Source organism: Triticum aestivum, chromosome 7B (assembly GCF_018294505.1).
Source record: "Triticum aestivum cultivar Chinese Spring chromosome 7B, IWGSC CS RefSeq v2.1, whole genome shotgun sequence".
Taxonomy (NCBI): Eukaryota; Viridiplantae; Streptophyta; class Magnoliopsida; order Poales; family Poaceae; genus Triticum; species Triticum aestivum.
In genome coordinates, this window is record NC_057813.1 from 77639581 (window position 1) to 77666111 (window position 26531).

Genomic DNA, 26531 nt, shown 5'->3' on the forward strand with positions numbered 1-26531 from the left:
AATTCGATCTTCTATCAATTGCCCAACAGTAATTTGATTACCCATCATGTGCTATTTCTCGAGAGAAGCCACTAGTGAAATCTACGGGCCCCGGGTCTTTTCTTTATCATATTTGCTTTGAGATCTATTTTTATTTGTTTTTGTTTTCAGATCTATTACTCCAAAAACCCAAAAATACCTTGCTGCATTTTTATTACTTATTTTATTTTGCGTATTATCGAGATCTATTTATCCAATCTACACAAATTTTGTCCCGTCAACTTGACAAATTTTGGAGTCGTTACCCTAAGAGGGATTGACAACCCCTCATACGCGTCGGGTTGCAAGTATTTTTTTTCTTTGTGTGCATGTACTGTTTACATACTACTGCTTGGTTCTCCTACTGGATTGATACCTTGGTTTCACAACTGAGGGAAATACCTACCATAGCTGTACTACATCACCCCTTCCTCTTTGGGGAAATACAGGTGCAGTTTCATGCGACATCAACATCTTCTATGGGCTTTCCCATGATTGTTCCTCTTGCGGCTGTATCAAGCATGGTTTTTGACATGTGATTCAAGCCATTATAAAATATATGAAGGATTAACCACTCCTCCATTCCCTAATTGGGGCAGTTTCTTATAGCTTCTTTCATTCTATCTCACGCAAGCGTTAGTGGCTCACATTCCTCTTGCTTGAAACCCGTAATCTGGGAACGTAATTGCATAAATTTTGCAGGTGGACAAAACTTAGATAAAAAATTACTGCAACAAGCATCCCAAGAAGTAATTAATACTGCCTTTAGGCAAAGCTAAAAGCCATTCTTTAGCTTTTCCTTCCAAGGAGAAAGGAAATAAGCAAAGTTTCAAAGCATCTGGGTCATAATACTTTATGCATGTCATCTTGCACAATTCAAAAAAATTGTGTAAATGCACACCTGCATCTTCAGAACCAGAGCCTCCAAATTGATCATGTAGAACCATGGAAACTAGGTTCGGTTTGATCTCATATTCTGCAACTGCAACATCATTTTGAGCTATTAGTTCACCCATGAAATTGTTGCTAGGACTAGCAAAACTCCCAAGATTACGAGACATCGTAAATTTTTTGGTTTTCCAACTAGCAAGACATGCAACAAAATAAGACTTTAAACTAAAACTAAAAAAATAAAAACAAAAAGTGGAAATAAACTTTAACAAAAACTCTAAACACAAAGACTAGGAATACTAAACTCCTCCCCGGCAACGACGCTAGAAAAAGGGCTTGATATCTCCTTTTTATTGATCCGGTATAGGACAAGAAAGGGTATCCCGCACCTATTTCCCTGAGGTGACCCTGGGTATCGAACCCACGAGAGGAAGACTCCCTTGAAGCAATGGTGTCTAGCAAGCTTTTTCTAAAGTGTCAAATCCAGCTTTCGACCGGATCAGCAAGAAAATTGTGATTCAAACACTTATAATAAAAAGAATGTAGGGGAATGAGGTCTTAATGCTTACAACCATGTATTGGTGTTGGGATAAAAAATGATATTAGATTGTGCTCGGGAAGTCACCCATCAAGAGGTGCTTACTTTGTATCAGAGTGGGGGATGTGTCCAAATTACATCTTGACCGGCACGAGTCCTGCATCAAGAATCAGTTGTCCTACCAAAGGTCGTATCCATCTTGTGCGGTGCCCCAATAATTAAGATAACAATATCAGACAAAAGCATTGGGCGTTCAATGACTACACCTCATGAATCCCCAAGGATATGATCCATTTTACTCTACTAAACCTTATTGTCACTGGTGTTCGGTATAACACTTCACGGTCCCCTTGCTCCTAGCCTCACCGGTGCTCGATCTCCATGATCCTGGGTAACTGCAGGGATGAAGATCATGGACAAGACAAGAGATACTTCACGAAACAATTTTATTTCACACATATGATATGTTGTGTCAAAGATTTCCATTGATCCCTTCACCAAATACCCATGGTTGCAAGGCTCATGCCTCACCCCATACCTTACCGAACTACTCAAACATGGAGATCAGATTGCAAGAAGAAAATATTGAAGAACACATCTTGGGATTGATTGATTGCAATAATTACAATGGATGCCTTGTGCGATGCATGATTATAAGTATGAACTAGATGAGAGAGGGCTATGGTGGTGGAGATGGCTATGGAGGTGAAAATGGCGGCGGCTAGGGTTTGTGTATGAAGATGGTGATGAACAGGTTGTGGTTGTGCTCGACGTCTTGCCTCCTCTCATTCTGTTGACATTTCGATGGGGTCCTCTTAATAAAATTTGTTCAGGTGGATGACCTGTCTCAGTTTCCATGCTGAATGACTGCTCATGCGAGCACGTGAGGTCACATGGAATGCCGTCTTTGGTTTTGGTGGCCTTCTGATGCCTCCTGGTGATTTGTTTCTTCTCCATTTTCCTTCCTTTCCTTTCTCCCACGTGATCTCTCCCCTTTTTAGCGCATTTCCTGTGGAAAAATATCAAAGAGAGGATTTGTGAAATCCTTTGCATTCATTAGTCACTAGTGGCAATATCGGAGCGAATATCTCTCTTTTAATGAAATATCTTGGTTTAAACAAGGTTGAAATGAGTGTAAAAATATCACTCATCAAGGCCCCCGTTGTGCACGAGACTGCTTTTGCATTACAAAGAACTCGTTCAATCGATCAATTCGAGTCTCTCACTAGCATGCACCTCTATGTGTGTTGTGTGATAGTGGTTGACAAGCCTGCATATGCATGAGTCGTGGATATAGTGCATGGTAGTGTATGAGGCCTGATCGATCGATATGAGTTACTCTCTCTCGCTAATCTTTGGGTGGCGGTGAAGATGTATGTGTTGTAGTTGGAAGCCCCCGTTGTTCGTATGCGCGAGTATGTAGTTGCAAGGAGCCCCTGCGCATGATGCATAGAGTTGAGAGTATCATGCATCCTTGCACCAAGATAGTTGGTGCACTTTATAAACCACAATCAAATCATTACCCAGGTACATTCATTTGTGTCTTAGGTACACACCAAGGATCAATGGATAGCAATGATGCACGCATGATTGGGCCATTTTTCATCTTGGATCATACAACTGCCGACGCTGAGAGTATACCCTCCTTCACTTTAAAAAAGAAGAAGAATTGGAGCAGTGCTAGATAGCCTAGCATTTTATTATAACCAACACCAGCATGTGATCAATGTGCTAGAGAAGCGATAAAAATTGTTAGCACAGAGCACTTGGTATTCATTGCTCTCATCATTTGTCAGCAACAAATTACCATTTTATTTTCGTGGAGGGAACCACTTCAATACCCATGTCAGTTTTCCTTTTCGCTAAGTATGTTAATATTTATAAAATCAGATACAACACATAGATTTATGCTGTATCACGCAAAGTCGACTCGGTTTGGTTTTTAGCATAGTACTTAGGCAACAACCTTCATTAACTATCTTAGTGATACTTGAATCTCAAACATGTTCTTTCATGTTACTCCCAAACCAGTATGTTTTGTCCTTATGGCATAAGAATATTGTACATCCATGTTAGTTTACACCAAGATAGATGGTGCACTCTAGCATATTGTACATCCATGTTAGCTTACACCAAGATAGATGGCGCACTCTAGCGTAAACCACTTCAACTCATTATTCAGGTACAATTATACTTATTTTAGGTACGTTAGGAGCATACAACCGTAGAGGCTGAGGGTATATACCATTCTTTCTAAAGGAAAAAAGAGTTAGTGCAATGCTAGCCCATCTAGCATTTTATTATAACCTACATCATCATGCCATCAATGTGCTAGAGAAACGATAAAATTTGTTAGCACATAGCACATGTTATTCATTGCTCTCATCACGTATCACCAACAAAATTCCAGTTTATTTTTGTCGGGGGAACCGCTTCATTCCCACATTAGTATGGAATTTTTGATAAACTTGTTAATATTTAGTTTTCTAGAAACATCAAACACAACACGTAGATTTATGGTGCAGCATGATACTTATGCATCACACAACTTCTACTTGGTTTGGTATTTAGGGCCTGTTCTTTTGCTGGCTTCAAGAATAAACTGCCCCCTACCCATCTTATTCTAGTGACTAGTAGGCTTCTAAAAAATAATTTTGGTTGGGCTTCTAGAATAAGCTAGGTAGGAGGTAGCTTGTGCTAGAAGCCCAAAAAAGCCACCAAAAGAACTGCCCCTTAGTGTAGTACTGATTCAACCACCTCCATCGACTATCTATAAGTGATACTTGACTCTCAAACATGTTCTTGCATGTTACAATCATAATAAGTTCATGGTATGTTGATTTTGTTTTCAGAAACATCACGCATAACAACACAAAACACACTTACACAATGTTTACTTGGTCTTTTAGGCGGAGTACAGGTTCAACTACCTCCCTTAACTATATAACCAATACTTGCCTCCCAAGCATGTTATTGCATGTTACAATCATAACTTCACGGCATCATGACATGTTAATGTTTGTTGTCAGAAACATCACATAAACACATATGTTTACACACGCATCATGTCGCAGATGCACTCACATGAACTTGGCTTGAGTTTTAGCGGAGTACATGTTCAACCATCTCCATTAAGTGTCTAAAGAAATAGTTGTCACTCACACATGTTAGTGCATACTGTAGTCATAACTTCATGTCATTATAACATGTTGATGTTTGTTTAGAAACATCAAATACAACACGTAAATTTACATGTGCATCAGGACATAAACACATTCACACAACATCTACTCGGTTCAGATTTTAGTGGAGAGGAGTACAAATTCAACCACCTCCCATAACTATATATAAGCGATACTTGACTCTCAAACATATTACCATAATAACTTCATGGCATCAGGGCATATTAGTGTTTGTTTTCATAAACATCAGATAGACTACACAGATTGACAATTGACAAGCGCAACACGATGCAGACGCACTCACACGACGTCTACTTGGTTTGGTTTTTAGTGGAGTGTAGGTTCAACCACCTCGCTTAATATCTAAGCCACAATTGACTAACATCATGGCATCACGACATGTTAATGTTTGTTTTCGAAAACATCAAATACAACATGTAGATTTACACGCGCATAACGACACATACCTCACACGACGTCTATTATGTTTGGCTTTTAGTGGGGTACATCTTCGACCACCTTCATTAAAATCGTTTTATATTTTGATACGGGGTAAAGTAAGCAATACCCGACTTTCAATTCAACATAACTTTCTAAAATCGGAAATAACTTTTGCTTTTATGGAGTATGAGATAGCAAGAACCGATATGAGGAGGAACCAACACTCGAATGAATTGGGATTCATAGTGTTTCCTCTTTTGCAAACGATGCAAATACAGAGGGTGATTTGAGTGACGAGAAGGAAAGGAACTACTCCCTCCGTTCGGAATTACTTGTCGTAGAAATGGATGTATCTAGATGTATTTTAGTTCTAGATACATCCATTTTCAAGACAAGTAATTCCGAACGGAGGGAGTAATATGTTCATCTAATATAGACGGTCCTGATCGTGATCTACCAGATCGGACGGACGGGCGGGGAGGCGTGGGAAGCAGCGTCCAGCGTGCCAGCCAAACCTGCCTTCCAACTTACAAACCCGGGCCCACGCGTCATCCGAACAAAAGCCGAGCGGCCAAACCCCCACTCTCCCCCGACGCCTGCTGCAAAGGCCAGCACAAGAACCACGCGACACCGGCCGGCGCACGGGGCCCCGGCTTCCGTCCGCCTCCACCCTCTCCTCTACTGACGGCGTGGACGCGAGCGGTGAGGGCAATGCCGATCGCGCTGGAGAGCGGCGCCCTGTTCGGCCGCGGGGTGCCGCCGGCGTGCGCCGGCTCCTCTTCGGCTGGGCGGGGCAGCAGCAGCCAGGCGGGGGCGGTGCACCTCGAGGAGTCGGAGGAGAGCGATGGAGAGGTTCAGAGCTCGCTCAGAGGCCCCTTCGACACCATGGACGCGCTCCAGGAAGCCCTGCCCCGCAGGTCAGCCCCCGAATCCGCCCGCAAAGGTTGCGCCGTAATCTTGGTTCGACAGGCTTATTTTGGGGATTGATGTATGCGTGGATCTTTTGGAAATTATTGCGTTGGTTTATTTTTACGGTTCGTTTGATGCTACGGAGCAGTGCAGGGTGCCTTAGTTCAGGTGGAATTTCGGGCGATTCAGTAATGCAGTGGTAATTTGTTTTGGAAAAAGTTGTTGTGTCAGGTCGGAGCGCATAAGCTTTTCATACCAGGGACTCAGGGTGGTGGTTCTGTTATGAAGTATGGGGATTTCTTGGGTGATCAGAGCCTTCTGAGGCCGTGAGGTGGGGTATGCGTAAAATACTCTAATGTGCAGTGTGTAAAATATCGATGGTTTTCTTTGCATTGACCCAGAGAACACCTCATATGCCAGGCATAATAACTAAGCATGATATGTTGCTATATACACCCATGAGTCCAAAACTTCTGTTGGCTGTGCTTTCCTGTATGTATAACCGTTAGTTCCAACTTCTGACACCAGGTTGTTCTGGCTGAATTAAAATGGTAACCAGCAATAAGCAATCATTAAGCACTGCAGTGCTCTTATAAGCATCAGTCTAGGAGGTGATCATGTGAAAAAATATATAAGTAGTTTGTTTATACATAAATCGGAACCTTTCTGAACGATCTGTCAGAAATTTCCTCATGTCTTAATCTACATATGTATAATGTCAAATTTGTTTCCAAACAGAATGCAAATGTTTGTTGCTGCAGTGGCACATGATTGTGCTAGCTTGAGCAATTCGTTGTTGTCCTATGTTTGTTTTCTGTGAAGCTATTTGTTCAAGAACCTTACTTGAGTTTTTTATCTTTAATGTGTAAACCTGCAATGCTAGTTGTCCTTTTTCAGTATGTTTTTTCATGATATATTCGGTGCTCATGTTTAAGGAAATATGTAGCCTTTTCTAGTTCAATCAACCTTAAGAGAACATGAAGAACCAAGTTTTCTAGGAACTTCTGTATTCACAACCACAACTGAAATGCTCATGGTATACATTTTAATTCAATAGGCATTGTTCAATATCATTGGTATTATCCAGATTAAGCTAAGTTGTTATGTGACCATGAGGTCATGGGTTCAAGTCCTGGAAACAGCCTCTTACAGAAATGTAGGGAAAGGCTGCGTACTATAGACCCAAAGTGGTCGGACCCTTCCCTGGACCCTGCGCAAGCGGGAGCTACATGCACCAGGTTGCCCTTTTTTTTAGGCATTGTTCAATATCATTGCCGCTTGTGCCAAGAGGTCCTGGGTTCGAACCAGCCTCTCTGCATTGCACTTCGCAGGGGTAAGACTAGGTTCCTATAATCCCTCCCCAGACCCCACCTTGTGTGGGAGCTTCTATGTACTGGGTCTGTCCTTTTAGGCATTGTTCAATATCATTGGTATTATCCAGATTAAGCTAAGTTGTTACTTATTTCCGTCATAATGAGTTTACTAATAGATTTCAAGGATATATGCATTTAGTTTTTTTTGGGGCAGGAGTTACTCCTTTTTTTTCCCTGCTAGAGTGCCTTCTTTGTTGTTTATAGCTATCTGTATGTTCTCGTGTTAAGATTGACCTGAGTTCTTTCTTCTTAAATTATAAAAATTCAAGTTTATCCGCTTTTCCTAGAGAAAGACGGTAGGAGTGTCCTACTGCATCTATTAAAATTAAAAAATTATGTACAAGAGAAGGGAATAAAAGATTATCAAAGATGGTGTAGCCAATTAGCTAGATGAGAAGATTTTCTTTTTCTTTACCTGGTGGATAACCATGGCATGGTTTCATGCTTGAACTTTTTGTTCCAGCCAAAATGTACTATCTGCATCGGGTAAGATTTTCTTCTCTTGTAGACCATATGCACCCATAAAGAATGGCACCTTAAGAGATTGTTCCCTATGAACGGTAACTTCCATCTCTGAAAGGCTATCCATATTCTATACCATGGTGTCTAAGCAGTGGTATGTTTTGGCAACTATTGATACTTGTGTGCCTGGTAACCTCAAGTTTTTCCCTATTTCTTACAACTGCTTGGAACTTGTTATTTCTTCTCGGTATTTGCTAGTAGCAGATCCTAAGGATATTTACTTGTCTTGCACAGACAACTTATATATTATCGGGTGACCTAATTTAATTTCATTTAATTAATTATAGGAGAGAGACGTCCAAAATCGACAATACCAAGTCCAGTTCTTTGGCAAGTGCTGGGGATGTTGTGCTCTCACCTCAATCATCAAAAGGGTTTGCTAATCCTGAAAACCCCTCCCCTAAGAAGCGCAAGGGTCCTCTTCCATTCAGCATCGACCAGAATGAGTCGCAGAGCAAAGAGCTGAGCACTGTTGCTCTTGGGGATATCAACAACAGCCCACTGAAGTGCAGGACGCCGTCGTCTCCAGCTGCTAGAAGCAGTTCTCCATGCAAGAGCAGTAAAGAAGATGAGCATGGGTTCTGTACCAACATGCCCTGCCATAGCCTGCAGAGAGAATTCAGTGACATGAATGTCTTTTCTTCTCCACCTGTTGGCCTTCAAACTCAACTCATCTCAGTTTCAACGGTCGGTCTGCAAGACGTGGGGGCATCGACTGATGTGGTTTCTCCCAGGGAAAAGCGCAGAAAGAATTAGCAACAGTGCATGTCGATATTTTCATCGATCAACCACTGGTGTCCATTTTAGACTGCGGAATCTAGTGGCTAGTTGGTAGTACCCATATTCGGTGCAATGCTTTGATTACAATGTTCAGTGGTGGTTCTGTATAGTGCTAGCCCGCTGGTATTCTTCCTTTTGATACATAGTTATAGAAATTATTATGGAAGGGACGCTTTACCTTATAGGCCATATGCGCTTTGAGCATTGATCAATTATTTTTCATATGTTGCACATTTACCTGTTTTGTTTCATTCACGGACGGCCATGGGCGTAATCCCTGTTTTGTTTTGCGCAGTTTGAATCTATTTTTTAAAAGACAAAGGGAAATAAGTTTATGACTCGGGTGACCAAAGACCAAAGGAATTCAGGTTCACCTATAGCTCAACTGAAGATGCTGTAGGTTTCATCAGGGACAGTTGAAGACGAGATATTGGAGGAAACCAAATCTTGTGCCACTATAGCTGAAGATTTGGTTCCATCCAAATCTCACATTCAGCTTGCGAGGTTTGGTTCTTGAGACAGGCCCAGGTGTCCATCCAACTATCACTTGTTGTAGCTAACACTCAGTGTCTGACATATGAACATAAGATATTGGAGGAAACCAAATCTTGCCACACCCGGCGGTAAGATTTGGTCCCATCCAACACTCAAATTCATCTGCCAAAATTTTCCAAGTTGCGAGGGCCAGACAGCGTTGAAGATAAGATGTTGGAGAAAACTGAACTCGTGAAGAAATGAGTGTCTGGGGACATGGGAGAAGAGTTCAGTTTCCCACAACTCTTACTTGCGGAGCTAGCTACTACTAAAATCATGCTTTGAGTTTGACCTGAACATTTGAGACTCGCGGCTGGCCCTTTTATAGGCATTTCAGATCAACATCTGGTTCCTGCTCTGATCCATTCTTTCATTCTCCAGCACGAGCTGTGCATGCTCTGCAAACAGTTCCTGAAAAGCGGTTCTGCTTTCCAACAAACTCTGACCAGGATTATCGATCCTTTGCTATGTTCTTGCATTTCAGATGCTTTTACGCCCTGCAAAACAGGAATACATGCTGAATATTGTGAAGCAAAATCTGCAGTTGTATATTTCGTCCCATATTACACATGCCACCCGAAAGAAACTGAACTTTTCAAATATTTTCGAATATGTTTTTATGAGACCTTGTGCAAAGTTAAGAGCCTTGCAGAACCGAGTGCTCTTTTCCCTCCCATGTAATTCAAAAGCTAATACTCAGCTAAGAGCATCTCCAACAGACACGCAACGCGCGGCGCGCTAAAAAAACGTTTGCAGCACGCTGTTCACGAGTTTTTGCGCCGCGAGGAGCGCTTGCTCCAGCGGCTGCTGCAAAGTTTAGCGCGCGCGAGCTGCTCCAGCAGGCGCTACAAAAAAAAATGTGCTATGCGCTCAAAACAAATAAAAAAAGTGATACATAGATAAAAAAAAGTGATACATAGATAAAAAAAAAAGCGATACATAGATAGTTCATCTAGGATAGATAAGTTTTAAAAAAAAAAGACTACGGTGCAACTAGAAGCTACTCCGAGTCGTCCTTCTCCTCCTCCTCGCTTGTGTCGTTCGACGTATCAAGCCACGCGTCTTCGCACCGCTCATCGTCGCTAGAGAAGAATGATGTCGCTCCCAGATCGTATTGCGATATCGCCAGTGCCTTCTGACGACGTATGTCCGCCCGTTTCTCGCGCCGCCTTGCCCTCCTCTCCGCCCAGAAGGCATGCTCGTTGGCGACGTCCTCCGGGTGGCGCTGGCGCCACTCTGCCATGGCTTGCTCGTCCGGCTCGGTGATGAGGAGGCGGCGCTGCCGCTGACGGTGTTCCTGACGGTCGGCGTCAGTTATTAGCCGCGGCGGAAGAGCGACGGTATGCGCCTGCTCGCACGTCCAGACGTCCTGGAAGTTCATCTATGTCCGAGGCCTCCCGAGGTGCCACACCGCCGTGTCGTACGCGCGAGCGGCCTCGTGCGCAGTCTCGAACATGCCGAGGCCGAGGCGGACGTCGTCGGACCGAATCTTAGCGTAGAAGACGCCGGAGGGGCGCTGCGGACGCCGCGGTAGCCCGAAGATCCCCGGCGGCACGGAGGCATGGTGGCACGATGGTGGCGCGTCGGCAACGAGGCGAGGAAGCGACAGAGAAAGCGGGGAGAAAGCGCGTGGCGAGGTGCAGAGCGATGGGAGGCCGCGTGGTGGGCGTAGCAATTTATAGACGCGCCGGAAGCGGCGCGCCAAATCTAACGCGCGACCACCCGCTTTTTTCCGCGTGCGCACAATCGTTTCCCACCTGCGCTGGAGCGCGCGAAACCGTCCCGCGCGCGCTAAAATCGCATTTTAGCGTGGGGGAAGGGGGGGGGGGGTTTGCAGCCGCTGTTGGAGATGCTCAGTAATTAGTATTGTCATCAGAAGTAATAATAGTTAACATTTGATTAGCACTAATAATGATTAATACTCAAACTTCTCTGCATTTTTTATGGTAGCAGTTAGAGTAGTAATAATTAGGTTAATTCACTAAACCTAGTTGAGCTTGCATTTTGGCGTTGCCGTTCGCCTAACAAGCTTTCGCCTATATACTCTTTGGCTAATTAACTTTTTTCTGTTTTCGCGACTATTCTCCGCTGTAAATTGTAAGTGGGTTCAGTACAACACAGTTTAGTGACATAACTCGAGACCGAGAAATTAAAATAAAGCAGAAATCCGTTACTCCAAAAGTTGGAGTGTTGGGCATTATCATACAAAGCTTGTGGTGTATATTTTTCCCGAATTTGGACAATCCTAGGTGTCACAATGCTCCAAAATTTAGAACTTTCCTGCTATTCAAGTTTTGAAACTGATTCAACTACTTGTGTATTGGGTGTTCGTTAAAGAGTATCTGTCAATTGACAATTGAGAGAATCAAGAGCGTAGTTTTAGTTGTGGGAATCAACAATTTAGTGATACTAATGTTTCCACTTTGTATATATATACTGTAAATGCTTCGGGAGATGTTAATTTGTTCTGTTGTGTTATTTCAGTTATCTTGTTTTAGATCCTTTTAGGTTATAAGTGCTTTCTTAGTCTGTGCACATTATGAGCTGAGTACATATATAGTGGATCTAGTAGGCTTTTTTTTCAGTCGGGATCTAGTAGGCTTTTAACATTACTAGCACTACATGTTCTATCTGCACTTGTACAACACCTCCACCGGTCATGCACTGATTAAGGGTGGGTTAGTTTTTTTAGATGAAGAATTGACTGGCTAGTTCGCCCACTATAATCACTTCCATATTCTTCTTGTATTCACCCTGTATTTCTTTTGTAATAATTACTGGCTCACTAGGATTGTCTATCCCTAGTTGTTGTCGAAATACTTGGTTTCCAAATCAGATCGTGAATCCTTATTTCCCACACGTGACTGGTTTGGACGGTTGCAGGGATGCCACGTCGTTGCTATTTCAGGGCTTTGGTCACACTGTTCAGCCAAGCTACATGTAGTTATTGTGATGCGCGTGTGATGGTGGCTAGTGACTGTAACCTCCATAATCGGTGAGTGAAGATTTGATCATAACAGAAAGAAAGGAAAACAAGCAGGACAAGAAGATATGATATGCAGACAAATCACATGCCCACACCCTATATACTCTAGACTTCTCTATTTAGTTATACCTAAATTATCTATAAAATCATAGCTACACCTAAACTGCCTGTCAAAAAGTAGTTGCAGTTAGGATATTTTAAGATTGTACTCTAAAATGTTGTATAAAGGTTCCATAGACATTAAAACAGACACAAACACACTATAATAAGTCCTAAGAAACACAAATTACTTTGTAGAGTACTATGTAAATGACATCCATTCGTGATAGATACATTCCCTGAAAACACGCAATAGGAAGAAAAAGATCTAACTCAAACTTCTAGTATTTAGAAAATACATTACAATTTGCATGGTGAAAATAGTATCATTGGATTATTATTTTAACATGTAGCCATAACATAATTTTTGGTAATTTTCTATTAGCATGTACATACAAAACATAATGATTAAAGATGCATATTAGAGATTATATGATATCTAAGACACAATCTATTTACGATTGGGAAAGTAAACATTGAGATTTATACTAAATATCAATAGAAATCATGTTAGCTACAGGCAAAAAAGTTTAATATAAATAGTTAAGTATATGTTGAATGCGTGATATTGCATATATAGATTATTTTCTTGTACGCCAAGCCCACCTCGTGTTTTCTTGTATAGATTGAGGGCATGGTCCATCTTGTACATCATATATATGTGTGTGTATATTGCACCCGATCAATACATGGTGTTGCATTGCCAAACTACATGGTATCAGATAGATTCCAATCCTAGCTCTATCTTCCGCTCTCGCGCTGCTGCCGTGCCCTATTCTCCTCGGGCCGCCGCCACGCGCCGCCGTGCAATGCCTTTTTCCATCCTAGCCGCCTTTGTTGCCGCTGCACCTGTTTGCTGCCGCCACAAACTCCATCTACTTCTACTAGTGCCTTTTGCTGCCATCCCAAAATTATCTAGATTCGGATTTCTGTTCATCTATGTGTACTACTGCCAGATCTCCATATGTCTGATAACCCCGTCGCCGTCGCGGCCGCTAATCATGTCATTAATTTAATTGATCTATATTCTAGTAGGCACACACATCTGCTAAGATTCCTCTACACTGCTATACACATATATCTCCTCTATCTCGTCCCGTGTACACCCTTTCCCGGTCTCTTCGGTCCTCGTCTTGCGCAACACCATGCTTACTTTGTCTGCCCATGGCTGCAGGGTGCCTACCCCATGCTGCCATCTCCCCCGATGCAGCCAGCCGACGCCTACTACACCACCAACATGGTGCCTTCGCTGCCTCCGGAGCCGTGGGATCCTTACCTCTTTGCAGCTTTTCCTTCGGTTCCATCACCGAGCAACTATACCTGTAGCGATGATTGGTATATGGATACTGGTGTTACTGCTCACATGGCCTCCCATCATGGTAACGTTCATAGTTTTCACCCTATCAATACTTTCACTCGCATTACCATCGGTGATGGCTCCTCTCTACCTATTACACATATAGGACATGCATCTTTTCCTTCGTCATCCATGCCATTGTCTCTGTCTAACATACTTGTTTCGCCTCATCAAGAATCTTATTTCCATTCGATTTTTACTCGCAAAAATCCAGTTACTGTTGAATTTGACGAGTTTGTGTTTTCTGTCAAGGACGCTCGTACCCGGATGGTGCTCGACCAATGTGACAGCCCTGACGAGCTATACCCGGTCCACCCATCCTCTTCCATCGCCATCGCTCCAATTGCCTTCTCCGCTAGTGAGGATCTTTGGCACGCTCGTTTGGGCCATCCCAACTCCGCTACACTTCGTCACATTCTTCAGGCAAACACGTTCATCTTCCATTCAGTGCATCATCCACTATAGCATCATATTCCTTTGAGTTAAATTCATAGTGATGTTTGGACCTCAACAGTTGCAAGTAACACAGGCTATCTTTATTATCTTGTCATTCTAGATGATTTTTCTAACTATGTGCAGACATTTTCGTTATGGCGAAAATCTGATGTTTTACCCACCCTCACCGCCTTTTACTCGTATGTCAGCACACAGTTTGGTCGCCCCATTTATGCCCTTCAGACTAACAATGGATAAGAGTTTGATAATCTCTTCATCCGTAACTTACTCGCCACACATGGTATGATTTTTTTGTCTTACTTGCCCTTATACTTCGCAACAAAACCGGCGTGCTGAGCGTGTCCTTCGCACTCTTAACGACTGTGTCCGCACACTTCTCTTTCACGCAAATGTCCCACCTTATTTTTGGCCAGATGCTCTTGCCACAACATCTCTTCTCCTTAATATCCGACCATGTCGGACTCGTTGGAGTTATGCACCACACCATCTCTTATATGGCACTCCACCGTCCTACGATGAGCTTCGAGTTTTTGGATGTCTATGTTATCCTAGCATCGCTTCTACCACACCCCCATAAGCTCGCTCGCGCTCTCTTGCATGTATCTTCCTCGGATATCCCGCCAACACAATGGGCTACGGGTGCTATGATCCAGTCTCTCACCGTGTGATCACCTCGAGACACGTTTTCTGATGAAAGGGTGTTTTTGTTTCAGCAGGTCTATCCGGGTGTCGCTTCATCAATGGTCACCCTCCATCGATGGCTCCTCGCCGGGCGTCCGGACCGTCCCGACCGCTTCTCAGCAGCCACGTGGGGGTCGCCTGCGCTCGACTCTTGGACGACCTCCTGGCATCCCAGCACGGGTGCCCACTTCAGACACATGTACTCCAGCCACCGGCTCGCTGTCTGCCTCGCCTGTTGTGGCTGGAGGCTCGGACGCCACAGGAGCCGGCTCGGTGCTACCTCGCCCGGTGTTTCTGGAGGTTCAGGTGCCATGGGCGCTAGCTTGGTGCCCGCCTTGCCCTCTGCAGCTGGCGGCTCGGCCCTGACCTCGCCTGACTCCGCTGTCGCCGCCGAGTCGCCGACCATCTCCATGCCTGCCACCTCGGTGCGCTCGACTGGGGGTGTCTCCTCTGTGGCGGGTTCTTCATCACCATCCTCACCCGTCGCCTCAAAGGTCCCGCCCGCCCCGTCACCCCCATGATGCATGGTGACTCGTGCTCGAGCTGGCATATTCTTTGCCCGAGTAACCGATATCCAGCCGACGATTACTTGTGCGCTGCCTCGACATCCACACCATCGCCAGTACCATCATCGGCTCGCGCCGCTCTTCGCGACCCTAACTGGCTCGCCGCGATGCGGGAGGAGTTTGATGCGTTGCCCGCAATCAGACCTGACAGCTTATTCCTCGACCTCGTCACGCCAACATCATCATCGGGAAGTGGGTGTTCCGTCATAAGACGCGACCTGATGGCACTCTCGAGTGGTACAAGGCTCGCGGGGTGGTTCATGGTTTTCGTCAGTATGCCGGTGTTGACTTCACCGACACATTCGCACCAGTGTCAAGCCGGGCACGATCCGTACCGTTCTGCAGATTGTAGTGTCCCGTGCTTGACCAGTGCATCAAATGGACGTCTCGGACGCCTTCCTGCACGGATATCTTGCAGAACTGTTCTACTGCTAGCAGCCCATCGGATTCGTCAACGCCGATAATCCAGACCATGTGTGCTAGCTCTCGCGCTCTTTCTATGGGCTCAAGCAAGCCCCACGTGAGTGGTACCAGCGGATCGCCAACTTTCTTTAGCGGCTTGGGTTCTTAGCTACTCGCTCCAATGCCTCACTGTTCGTCAGTTCGTGTATCATCCGGTCCTGCGACTGCTTACCTCTTGCTCTACGTCGACGATATCATTTTGACGGCTTTACCTTATAGAAATTATTATGGAAGGGACGCTTTACCTTATAGGCCATATGCGCTTTGAGCATTGATCAATTATTTTTCATATGTTGCACATTTACCTGTTTTGTTTCATTCACGGACGGCCATGGGCGTAATCCCTGTTTTGTTTTGCGCAGTTTGAATCTATTTTTTAAAAGACAAAGGGAAATAAGTTTATGACTCGGGTGACCAAAGACCAAAGGAATTCAGGTTCACCTATAGCTCAACTGAAGATGCTGTAGGTTTCATCAGGGACAGTTGAAGACGAGATATTGGAGGAAACCAAATCTTGTGTCACTATAGCTGAAGATTTGGTTCCATCCAAATCTCACATTCAGCTTGCGAGGTTTGGTTCTTGAGACAGGCCCAGGTGTCCATCCAACTATCACTTGTTGTAGCTAACACTCAGTGTCTGACATATGAACATAAGATATTGGAGGAAACCAAATCTTGCCACACCCGGCGGTAAGATTTGGTCCCATCCAACACTCAAATTCATCTGCCAAAATTTTCCAAGTTGCGAGGGCCAGACAGCGTTGAAGATAAGATGTTGGAGAAAACTGAACTCGTGAAGAAATGAGTGTCTGGGGACATGGGAGAAGAGTTCAGTTTCCCACAACTCTTACTTGCGGAGCTAGCTACTACTAAAATCATATGCTTTGAGTTTGACCTGAACATTTGAGACTCACGGCTGGCCCTTTTATAGGCATTTCAGATCAACATCTGGTTCCTGCTCTGATCCATTCTTTCATTCTCCAGCACGAGCTGTGCATGCTCTGCAAACGGTTCCTGAAAAGCGGTTCTGCTTTCCAACAAACTCTGACCAGGATTATCGATCCTTTGCTATGCTCTTGCATTTCAGATGCTTTTACGCCCTGCAAAACAGGAATACATGTTGAATATTGTGAAGCAAAATCTGCAGTTGTATATTTCGTCCCATATTACACATGCCACCCGAAAGAAACTGAACTTTTCAGATATTTTCGAATATGTTTTTATGAGACCTTGTGCAAAGTTAAGAGTCTTGCAGAACCGAGTGCTCTTTTCCCTCCCATGTAATTCAAAAGCTAATACTCAGCTAAGAGCATCTCCAGCACACGCGCAACACGCGGAGCGCTAAAAAAACCTTTGCAGCGCGCTGTTCACGAGTTTTTGCGCCGCGAGGAGCGCTTGCTCCAGCGGCTGCTGCAAAGTTTAGCGCGCGCGAGCCGCTCCAGCAGGCGCTACAAAAAAATGTGCTATGCTCTCAAAACAAATAAAAAAAGTGATACATAGATAAAAAAGGTGATACATAGATAAAAAAAGCGATACATAGATAGTTCATCCAGCATATATAAGTTTTAAAAAAGAAAACTACGGTGCAACTATAAACTACTTCGAGTCGTCCTCCTCCTCCTCCTCGCTTGTGTCGTCCGACGTCTCAAGCCACGTGTCTTCCCACCCCTCACCGTTGCTAGAGAAGAATGATGCCGCTCCCAGATCGTATTGCGATATCGCCAGTGCCTTGTGACGACGCATGTCCGCCCGTTTCTCGCGCCGCCTTGCCCTCCTCTCCGCCCAGAAGGCCTGCTCGTTGGCGACGTCCTCCGGGTGGCGCTGGCGCCACTCTGCCATGGCTTGCTCATCTGCCTCGGTGATGAGGAGGCGGCGCTGCCGCCGACGGTGTTCCTGACGGTCGGCGTTAGTTATTAGCTGCGGCGGAGGGGCGACGGCATGCGCCTGCTCGCACGTCCAGACGTCCTAGAAGTTCATCTGTGGGCGAGGCCTCCCGAGGTGCCACACCGCCGTGTCGTACGCGCGAGCGGCCTCGTGCACGGTCTCGAACGTGTCGAGGCCGAGGCGGACATCGTCGGACCGAATCTCAGCGAAGAAGGCGCCGGAGGGGCGCTCGCGGACTCCGCGGTAGCTCGAAGATCCGCAGCGGCGCGGCGGCATGGTGGCACGGTGGTGGCGCGTCGGCGACGAGGCGAGGAAGCGACAGAGAAAGCGGGGAGAGAGCGTGTGGCGAAGTGCAGAGCGATGGGAGGCCGCGTGGCGGGCGTAGCAATTTATAGGCGCGCCGGAAGCGGCGCGCCAAATCTAGCGCGCGACCACCCGCTTTTTCCCGCGCGCGCACAATCATTTCCATGCGCCTGAGTTTCCTACCTCCGCTGGAGCGCGCGAAACTGTGCCGCGCTTGCTAAAATCGCATTAGCCGTTGTTGGAGATGCTCAGCAATTAATATTGTCATCAGAAGTAATAATAGTTAACATTTGATTAGCACTAATAATGATTAATACTCAAACTTCTCTGCATTTTTTAGGTAGCAGTTAGAGTGCTAATAATTAGGTTAACTAGATAATACCCCGCACGTTGCTGCGGTGATTTTGTAGTTGAAATTTGATGCATTGAGACATGTTTGAAATCATTATAGCAAATATATATTTATTTATTTACATCAGGACGAATGATTGTCTTCATGAGTGTAACGTTTCTTTTGTTCATGATCAAACTGCCACTCATCTAGAACAGACCTTACTTTCTGTTTGGCACAAACACTATTATATCCATGTGTTGAACCTCAAAAAAAAAAAAGAGCTTGCGCACCTACTTGTATCAAATAGTAAGTCCATATGTTTATTTACCCGTTGTATACATTTTCTTCGCCCAATAATCTCATGGCAGCATTAGAAACTGACTGTCATTATCCCAATGCCCTAAATAATACAGAGAAGTAAACACCTACAAATAATATGTGAAACAGAAATTAGATAAAATGTAAATTCAGACAACCCATGCTTCTTTTTAAAGGGAACACAGGCAGTCCAACTTTACCACTCTTTTCCACATGTCCCTCCTTCAGTCCAACTCTAGTGATTGAGAAGCCCCGTTACCCACTTCTATTTACCATAGCAAAATCAACATCAGTTAATTAGCTCAAGGATATCCACTTTGAATCTCAGTGTCAAAACTGGAGATTGCTATGAATTTGCAAGCCCCGTTATCAAAGGACAATGAACAGAGATACCAATACTGTCCGGCCCTGTACGTGTAGCTAACATTCTAAAGGATGGACATGTCTATGCCCTATGAAATACTTCTTACTTTGACTTACTACGGAGTAATGTATATGTTTCCCCATAGTAAGTCAAACTAATAAGTATTTTAATTATAAAATCCTACAGAACAGGAAACATGCTTAACAAAGTATCTACAAAAATTATTTGATCACAAAAGCTAGAAAGAGGGCTTCAAAGTTCAGAATAGCATACCTGTGGAAGCTAAATTAAATTAAATAGACTCAGCGTTTCAAAAACCAACCAAGTATCTAAGGAAAGCAGAAAGGGGAATGGAGTTGCATCTTCCAAATATACAGGATTAGCTGATTTCCAAAGTACGTGGCATGTCAAAAAAGATAAATCTAAAGCACACTGTCACAATGTTTGTCTGCTACAGAATACATGCTGGCATATGAATTAAAACTCGGCAGCAGCAGTTTATACTTGATGATACATCTAATGCGTACATGGCACTTCTGATTTAGTACGTTATTTGTGATGACATGTAATATGTGTATTTTTCCTTGTAAATTATTTATCCAAATTCCTGGTGCCACGCGCAGGGTTGAGCAAACTCAGACGTATACATGCTGCAAATGAGTCCGAGCTGGTGTGCAGGTTAGAACACTCCCACAACATCACAAAATAAGAGAAGGACTTCGGTACAACCCCCCCCCCAATAAACGTATAAGGGGTAGTATTGTCCATACTAAATTACACGTATACTATACCCGCCGTCCGTCGTAGGGCCGGCCGCCCGTGTACGTCGCGCCCCGTACTCCCGCGTGTCGTACGCGTGCGGTTCGGTAGTGCGACCGGGAAAGGAAAAAAAAGTACGCCCCACCCCGAGACCCCAACTCCACGTACGAAACCCTAGCGGCATGAACGCCGCCGTGGTCCACCGCCGTCACGACGTCGGGCGGCGTCCGTAGTCACCCACGCGCCGTGAAACCGACACCCCGTCCCCGCCTAGGAAACCCTAGCGGCATCAACGCCGCCGTGGTCCACCGCCGTCACGACGTCGACCCCGACGTGCCCGTCTAGTCGCGAGCACCGACGGCGTCCGTAGTGACCACACGCCGTGTCGCCGGTGAAACGCCCAGCGCTCGCTCGCCGTTCTGTCCTGGTACGCGCCCTCCACAACGTCGGTGGCAGCAACGCGTCGGCATCGACCCCAGGCGAGGACCCCTCGACGGCGCAGAGTAGGTTAGGATGGCTCTTTTTGTTCTTTTTTTTGATGATTTTGATTTGTCCATTGCATTTTTGTGCATTTTTGTAATGCAAAATGATTCCCTACTTAGTTAAATAAGAGAGGAGAGTAGTGACTTCTTAATGACCTCATAATGATTTTGTATGTTCAAATTTGTATGCATGCCACATAGTCATGTCACTGTTGACGAATTTACTGTATTCGCGATGATTTTTTGTGGAATGTTGGCATTGATCTCACACCTTATTTGTATGTGCATAGATGGAGCAAGTAACCGGATACGCCAGTGATGATTCCGGTAGCGATAATGGATCCTCGTCATTGAATGCGAACCAACCTCCCGGAGACAACTATATGAGTCAGGATGAATCGTACAGTGGTAATGTAAGTACCTTCAACGTTGACAAAAACATATTGAACAAAAACTAGTTATTTGACACTAACATGTCCTTTTAAATTTGTACAGGTACATGGCAATGCTGACGATGAGGAATATGATATAGATGAACAATTTTATGCAGATAGTGTGAGCCAGGTATGTTGAAAAAATTGTAGAGAAATGATTGACATTAAAATTGTATGACCACTTATGTTACTTTATATGTGCACAGATAAATGCTAATGGTGACAATGAGCGTAATAATATAGATGATGACAATGCCGAGAGCGAGGTCCATGCATCTCATAGTGTGAGCGGTAGTCAAGTAAGTTCTTTACATTAATTTTGGTTAGTAAGAATATAAGAAGAGATTGACATGCAAGGTTATATGTCATATTTTGCAGGGAGGTGTTGATGGTCCTAGCGGGAATGATGAGCACATCGATGATGATCAGTTTGACCTTGACATGTGCTATGATGAATATCAGCAAGAGTCACTTGATAGGCATTGGGCAGTGATGGTAAAGACATTCAGGTCATTAGACGAGGTTTACACGTTCTACAACAAGCACGCGAGAGAACGTGGGTTCAGTATCAGGAAGGACTCGCTAAAATTTTCAAAGGATCGCGCAAGGACTCCGCGCTTGAGGAGGTATCTCTGTTCCGCCGCAGGAAAACGACAGGCCAAGTTCTGTACCATGGAAGGCCGGACCCACAGGCTTAGACCGGAGAGTCGATTCTTATGCGAAGCCCATTTGACAGTTAAGCTTGATAAAAAGCTCAATCTTTGGTATGTCAGCAGTTTCTCCGATGATCACAGCCACACTCTTGCACGACCGGACGAAGTCCCTTTCCTCCGATCTCATAATCAGATGAAAGCATTTGAGAGAGCTGAGATCTTAGCTATGTCTGGAGCTGGGATAAGAAAACATATCATTTTTGACAACATCGTTAGCAGGTATGGGTCGTATGCAAAGTCACCATTTCAGAGGACAAAGTTGTACAACATGTGCTATAGGGAGAAGATGAAATTGCTTGCACAAGGTGATGCTGATACTGCCGTAGGAATCATGTTGACCAGAAAGGACAGAGATCCAGACTTCTTCTTTGAGCACACGGTTGACGCTGAAGGCAGGCTCCAAAACCTCTTCTGGTGTGATTCGCAGTCACGCCGGGATTATCTAGACTATGGTGATGTTGTTGTCTTCGATAGCACATACAAGATGAACAGGTATGGAATGCCGTTCATCCCTTTTGTGGGTCTGAACAACCACCGTTGCACTACTGTATTCGCCTGCGCCATTGTTTCAGACGAGACTGAGGCTACATATGTCTGGTTGCTAAACACGTTCTTGAAAGCTAACTGTCAGAAGAGGCCCAAATCAGTTATTACAGATGGAGATGCAGCGATGATAAGGGCTATTAGGAAGGTGCTTTCTGACATGTGGCATCGTCTATGTTCATGGCATATTGAAAAGAATATGCAGAAACACCTCAACCACAAGTCATTGAAGGAGTTTAGGGCATTATTGTACTATGCCACTACACATAAGGTTTTTGAGGAGAGATGGGCCGCGTTTGTGCGCAAATGGCAGACAGAGAAAATAAAAACATGGCTCCATAGGATGTACAGGAAGAGGACGCTTTGGGCTGCATCATATTTGTCTGGTGGGTTTTTCCTTGGTATGCGCAGTAATCAGAGGAGTGAGAGTCTGAACTCCAGCCTGCACCTTCATCTTGACTATGGTATGACGATTGTTGACATGATTGTACACTACGAGAATTGTATTGTTCGCCTCCGTGAGAATGAAGCTTATGATGACTACACGGCCTCACAGACTCTTCCAGTAACAGTGACTGAGTGTCAGGCCATTGAGTCGTATGCTGTGAAAGCATTCACGCAGGCAAACTTTTATATGTTGCAACAAGATATGAAGAAGGTACAGGAGCTTGAGGTAATTGATAGACTGACAGGGACCGATAGTCAGAGATTTGTGGTTGCGTGGAAGAATAACAGGGATCACAGATTTAATGTGGACTATACGCCAGGTAACTCGGCAGAAACTATAAAGTGCAGTTGCCGAAGTATGACTCGCAAAGGGCTTCCTTGCAAGCATATTATTCATGTTTTAAATGCACTGAACTTACCTGTGATACCCAAGTGTTGTGTCCTGCGAAGATTCTCAAAAAAAGCACGAGCTGGACTGCCAGTGAAGCGCACCAGCGATTTGTTTGCGTGGGGTTGGTCGAGTGGTGATGACAGAGCTAGATATAGTGAGTTGACCATCAAATCTTCAGAAGCCTGTCATGTCGCATGCAGTAATCCTTTCTTATTCGACAAGTTGATGGCAGCTCTGGATGATATTATAGTGAATAAGGATATTCAGGGAAATGAAGATGATATTCAGCGAAGCTTCGTGAACAGTAATCCATTTGAGCCTAACCGAGATCATATTCTGGTTCGTGATCCAGTAAAGGTTTCCACCAAGGGCGCACCTAAGCAGAACAGTAGAGGTCACGGTGAGGGTGGCCCAGATGTGACAAAAAATGAGAGGCCTAAAGCATTTGACGAGAAATCTGGACGAAAATGTAGCATATGCAGCGGCTCAGGTCATAACAGGAGCACATGCAGCAAAAATGAAGAGTATGTCTATTATTTGTTTATGTCAGTTTTGTTGTTTCATTAACGGTGCATTGATTCTCATATTTTTTGTATGCAGCAACTGGGCTTGAAGACTCAAGTGTAGACGATGCGAGTGTTTTACCTCTTCCATTTATATGAAAAACATTTGTAAAATTTATGTTCGTGTTGAGTATTTTATGTGTGAAACATGATTATTGCGTACGGACCGTTGTCATTTCAGACTTGTTATTTTCTGTCAACTACAATAAAATTACTGTGGTGACAATTGTTATGTTGAGACAACATTGTTGTTGATATAAATATTCACTATTCATTGTTTATTTTATGAGTTCTGCATGTATTTACTACAGTCCCGTCGGCTGTCAAATATATCAAAATAGAAGAAGCACTCTGTGAACTGTTGTTGAAAAAAAAAGAAAAAAAATGCCCGCCCGTCTCCACAGCGTGACTTAGTAAGCCCGTCGTTATCAAGCCCAACGGGACCCTACAACAAGGGTTTCGGAGCACGCCGTGGAAACCAGGCCCAACAGGGCAGCATCGACGCGACACATCGACGGGGTAGTAATCAGAGGAGTTCAATACAACGACGGGAGCTGAGTATATAAACTAGTCGGCGTCGCCTTCGGCCGTCGAGGTGGGACTAAACTTGTGTCGGTTTCACTGGCGCGGCGTCTCAGCGGTGGTAACTGGGCCGGCCCACGGCGCGTCGAGCCGTCGAGAAGACCGCGCTGTCAATAGCCTTTTTGGGCCGGCCCACGGCGCGTCGAGCAGTCGAGAAGACCGCGCCCTCCAGTGCCTTTTTGGGCCGGCCCACGTCGCGTCTGGCTGTGTCCAGGTGGCCCCGCGGCCGACGCAAGTTTAGTCCCACCTCGCCGGCCGAAGGGGACGACGACCTGCTTATATACTAAGCTCCCGTCGTTGCATTGAACTCCTCTGATTACTACCCCGTCGATGTGCCGCGTCGATTCTGCCTTGTTGGGCCTGGTTTCCACGGCGTGCTCCGAAACGCCTGTTGTAGTCGCCCGTTGGGCTTGATAACAACGGGCCTACTAAGAAACGCCGTGGAGACGGGCGGGCATTTTTTTATGTAAAATAATTTTTAAGTAAAACGCAGTGTGCTGCCATAGTTTAGTGCACAAAAATTTAACGACGACATGATTACATATAACTATTCGGCAACAAAAAAAACATGTAAACAAAAAAAATCATTATATAATATTTATGAAACGGAATATCATGTGGACAGAAAAAAACATTTGGAAAAGTGCCGAGTCTATTACATATAACTATTCAGAAGCAGAGTCTATTACGTAAAATTTATAAGCAAGTGCGCAAAGCGTTTGGAAAATAAAGTCCTCCAGTACCACCCAATCACATGCAAAACTCCTTCGTGCCGCATCTATTTCTTCTTCTTTGATATCCGAATAACTTTGTTTTTCACTTCATCAAGCTTGTTTCTTTCCGAAAATATAAGTTGCGCAATCATTAACTCTCTCGAATCATCAATTGAGGTCTGAAAAAAAAATGATGTTAGCACAGCGTTCATTGTACATCGTAGTCCAAACATGACTTGCGTACCTGTGAAAATAAGCCTGTCCATTTGTCACCATCCCAATTTTGAAAGCATCGAAGGAGAAATAGTCCACACGAATTCCTAGTGCATACAATTTACGAAGATTAAATATCTACTGTACATACAAGACCAACATTCTGTCGAAGTAAAAACTCACCCATCATGTTGTTTTGGCATGTCATACGTTTGAATAGGCCACTTGGAAACATCCGGATAATTCACAATTCCGGTTGCATTTGCTTCTTGGATATCTTCTGCTAGTTGTTTTCTCTAAAGATATAATAAACATGGTGGAAAGCATGTCATTCAGTGTACTAAAGAAAACGAATGTTACCAAATGCACATTTGCAAGTTAAACCTACCAGGTCCTCAACGAGTTCTCTAGTAACAGTGTCAAGTTTTCCGGTCATCAACGAGTCAAGAACCTGAAACTCTCTTTTTCCGCTATGCATGACGACAGTAATCCAGTGATTATTTTGTTTGTTTAGAGGAATGTAAGTCTGCATCACAAGGACCATAAAACACAATCATCACATAATATCGTATGTATGTACCGTGTTAACAATCAAACTTACCTTTGATTTTTTGAAATACTCGTCCTCACATCTGTTCACGGGTCCATTACTATGCGACTCTGCTTCATAATCATTACCGGCGGTCTTCTTTCCGGGTCTAACGTGAAGCAACCAATGTATCCTCCAAGTTGTTAACATGAAACGATCATCATTAACTTTGTCGACCAAAAATGATGAGTATGCATCAATTACCTATAAATAATGTGTTAGATTTAACAATGGTATTTTCGAATGAATTGTAAAACAATATATGAAATTAACTTACGTCGCCACTTAGCCACTCATGGTTAATAATCTGACAAGCTCTCCTCACAGTGAGACCTTCTTCCATGCCATCATTGAAAATTTCTGTTTTGGCATGTTTTTGTAAATGCTCATGCGCACGCACGTACTTGATGGACGCTTTCACCACATCATACTCATCACCAGATTTGTTAACATCACCATTTTGGAACAATTCTGTAACGCACCACTTAAATACTTACAAACGCAAATACATAAATAATTGTTACGCAATAACAATTAGAAACACAGAAAACTTACTTCCTTTGGCAGAACGTTTTGCACGTTTGTTTGGTTTAGGGACCACATAAGGAGACTTGACATGTTGTGATCCTCTGCGCTTGCGCCTGCCAGTAACCTCCTCCACTTCCTCTTGTACTCCTTGAGAACCAACCGACGCATGCGATGCGATTTCGTCCGTCTCTAAAGATGTGGCAGCTTTTTCATCTGATACTTCTGGTACTTGGACAGGATCATCCATATCACCCTTGAAACTATCCCAGTACTCAGGTGTGCAGTAAAAAGGTGTGTTTTCACGAGAAGTTACATCAACGCCGTTATCATCCTTTTGCAAATTCATTTTGGAAGGTGTGCGGAACCGGTCTGAATCATCTTTTTGATATACAAACTCTTTTTGCGGACGTCCAACATCGTTTGAAGACTCATTAATGCCTCCGTACAGATTCTCTTCGTCCTCTTCCAGGTTACTGGGTTTGTAGGAGACGCCGGTTTTGTTCAGTTTCTCAATCATCCTCTGCAAGAAAACATTTCATCTTAGTTCTTCAATTCAGTGATGGACATTAAAAAGAC

The 26531-nt window shown here is 44.2% G+C and overlaps 2 protein-coding genes and 1 long non-coding RNA gene across 4 annotated transcripts; 1 reads left to right on the plus strand and 2 right to left on the minus strand.

Moving 5' to 3' along the window:
- Positions 1-5645: 5645 nt before the first annotated feature.
- LOC123160502 (uncharacterized) lies at positions 5646-8836 on the plus strand. The gene is made up of 2 exons (XM_044578314.1): positions 5646-5987; positions 8162-8836. Exons 1-2 carry the CDS (start codon positions 5782-5784, stop codon positions 8628-8630), a joined length of 675 nt encoding a protein of 224 aa, XP_044434249.1. The 5' UTR covers positions 5646-5781; the 3' UTR covers positions 8631-8836.
- Positions 8837-24827: 15991 nt separating this feature from the next.
- LOC123156344 (uncharacterized) lies at positions 24828-25362 on the minus strand. Of its 2 annotated transcripts, none has more exons than XR_006477979.1 (3): positions 25227-25362; positions 25022-25134; positions 24828-24869 (listed from the first exon to the last, which is right to left on the minus strand). It is a non-coding gene; the product is annotated as an uncharacterized lncRNA (long non-coding RNA). The 2 variants fall into 2 exon arrangements; XR_006477980.1 differs by lacking the exon at positions 24828-24869 and adding an exon at positions 24870-24945.
- Positions 25363-25695: 333 nt separating this feature from the next.
- Positions 25696-26531, minus strand: LOC123157688 (uncharacterized). The gene is made up of 2 exons (XM_044575927.1): positions 25983-26531; positions 25696-25898 (listed from the first exon to the last, which is right to left on the minus strand). Exons 1-2 carry the CDS (start codon positions 26470-26472, stop codon positions 25696-25698), a joined length of 693 nt encoding a protein of 230 aa, XP_044431862.1. The 5' UTR covers positions 26473-26531.

What these genes read in the sequence shown, in the direction of transcription:
- LOC123160502 (XM_044578314.1), top strand. Translation starts at nt 5,782, where the DNA reads ATGCCGATCGCGCTGGAGAGCGGCGCCCTGTTCGGCCGCGGGGTGCCG. An exon ending in CAGGAAGCCCTGCCCCGCAG is followed by an intron (nt 5,988 to 8,161) that starts GTCAGCCCCCGA and finishes AATTAATTATAG; the next exon opens with GAGAGAGACGTCCAAAATCG.
- LOC123157688 (XM_044575927.1), bottom strand. Translation starts at nt 26,472, where the DNA reads ATGATTGAGAAACTGAACAAAACCGGCGTCTCCTACAAACCCAGTAAC. An exon ending in AAAACGTTCTGCCAAAGGAA is followed by an intron (nt 25,899 to 25,982) that starts GTAAGTTTTCTG and finishes GGTGCGTTACAG; the next exon opens with AATTGTTCCAAAATGGTGAT.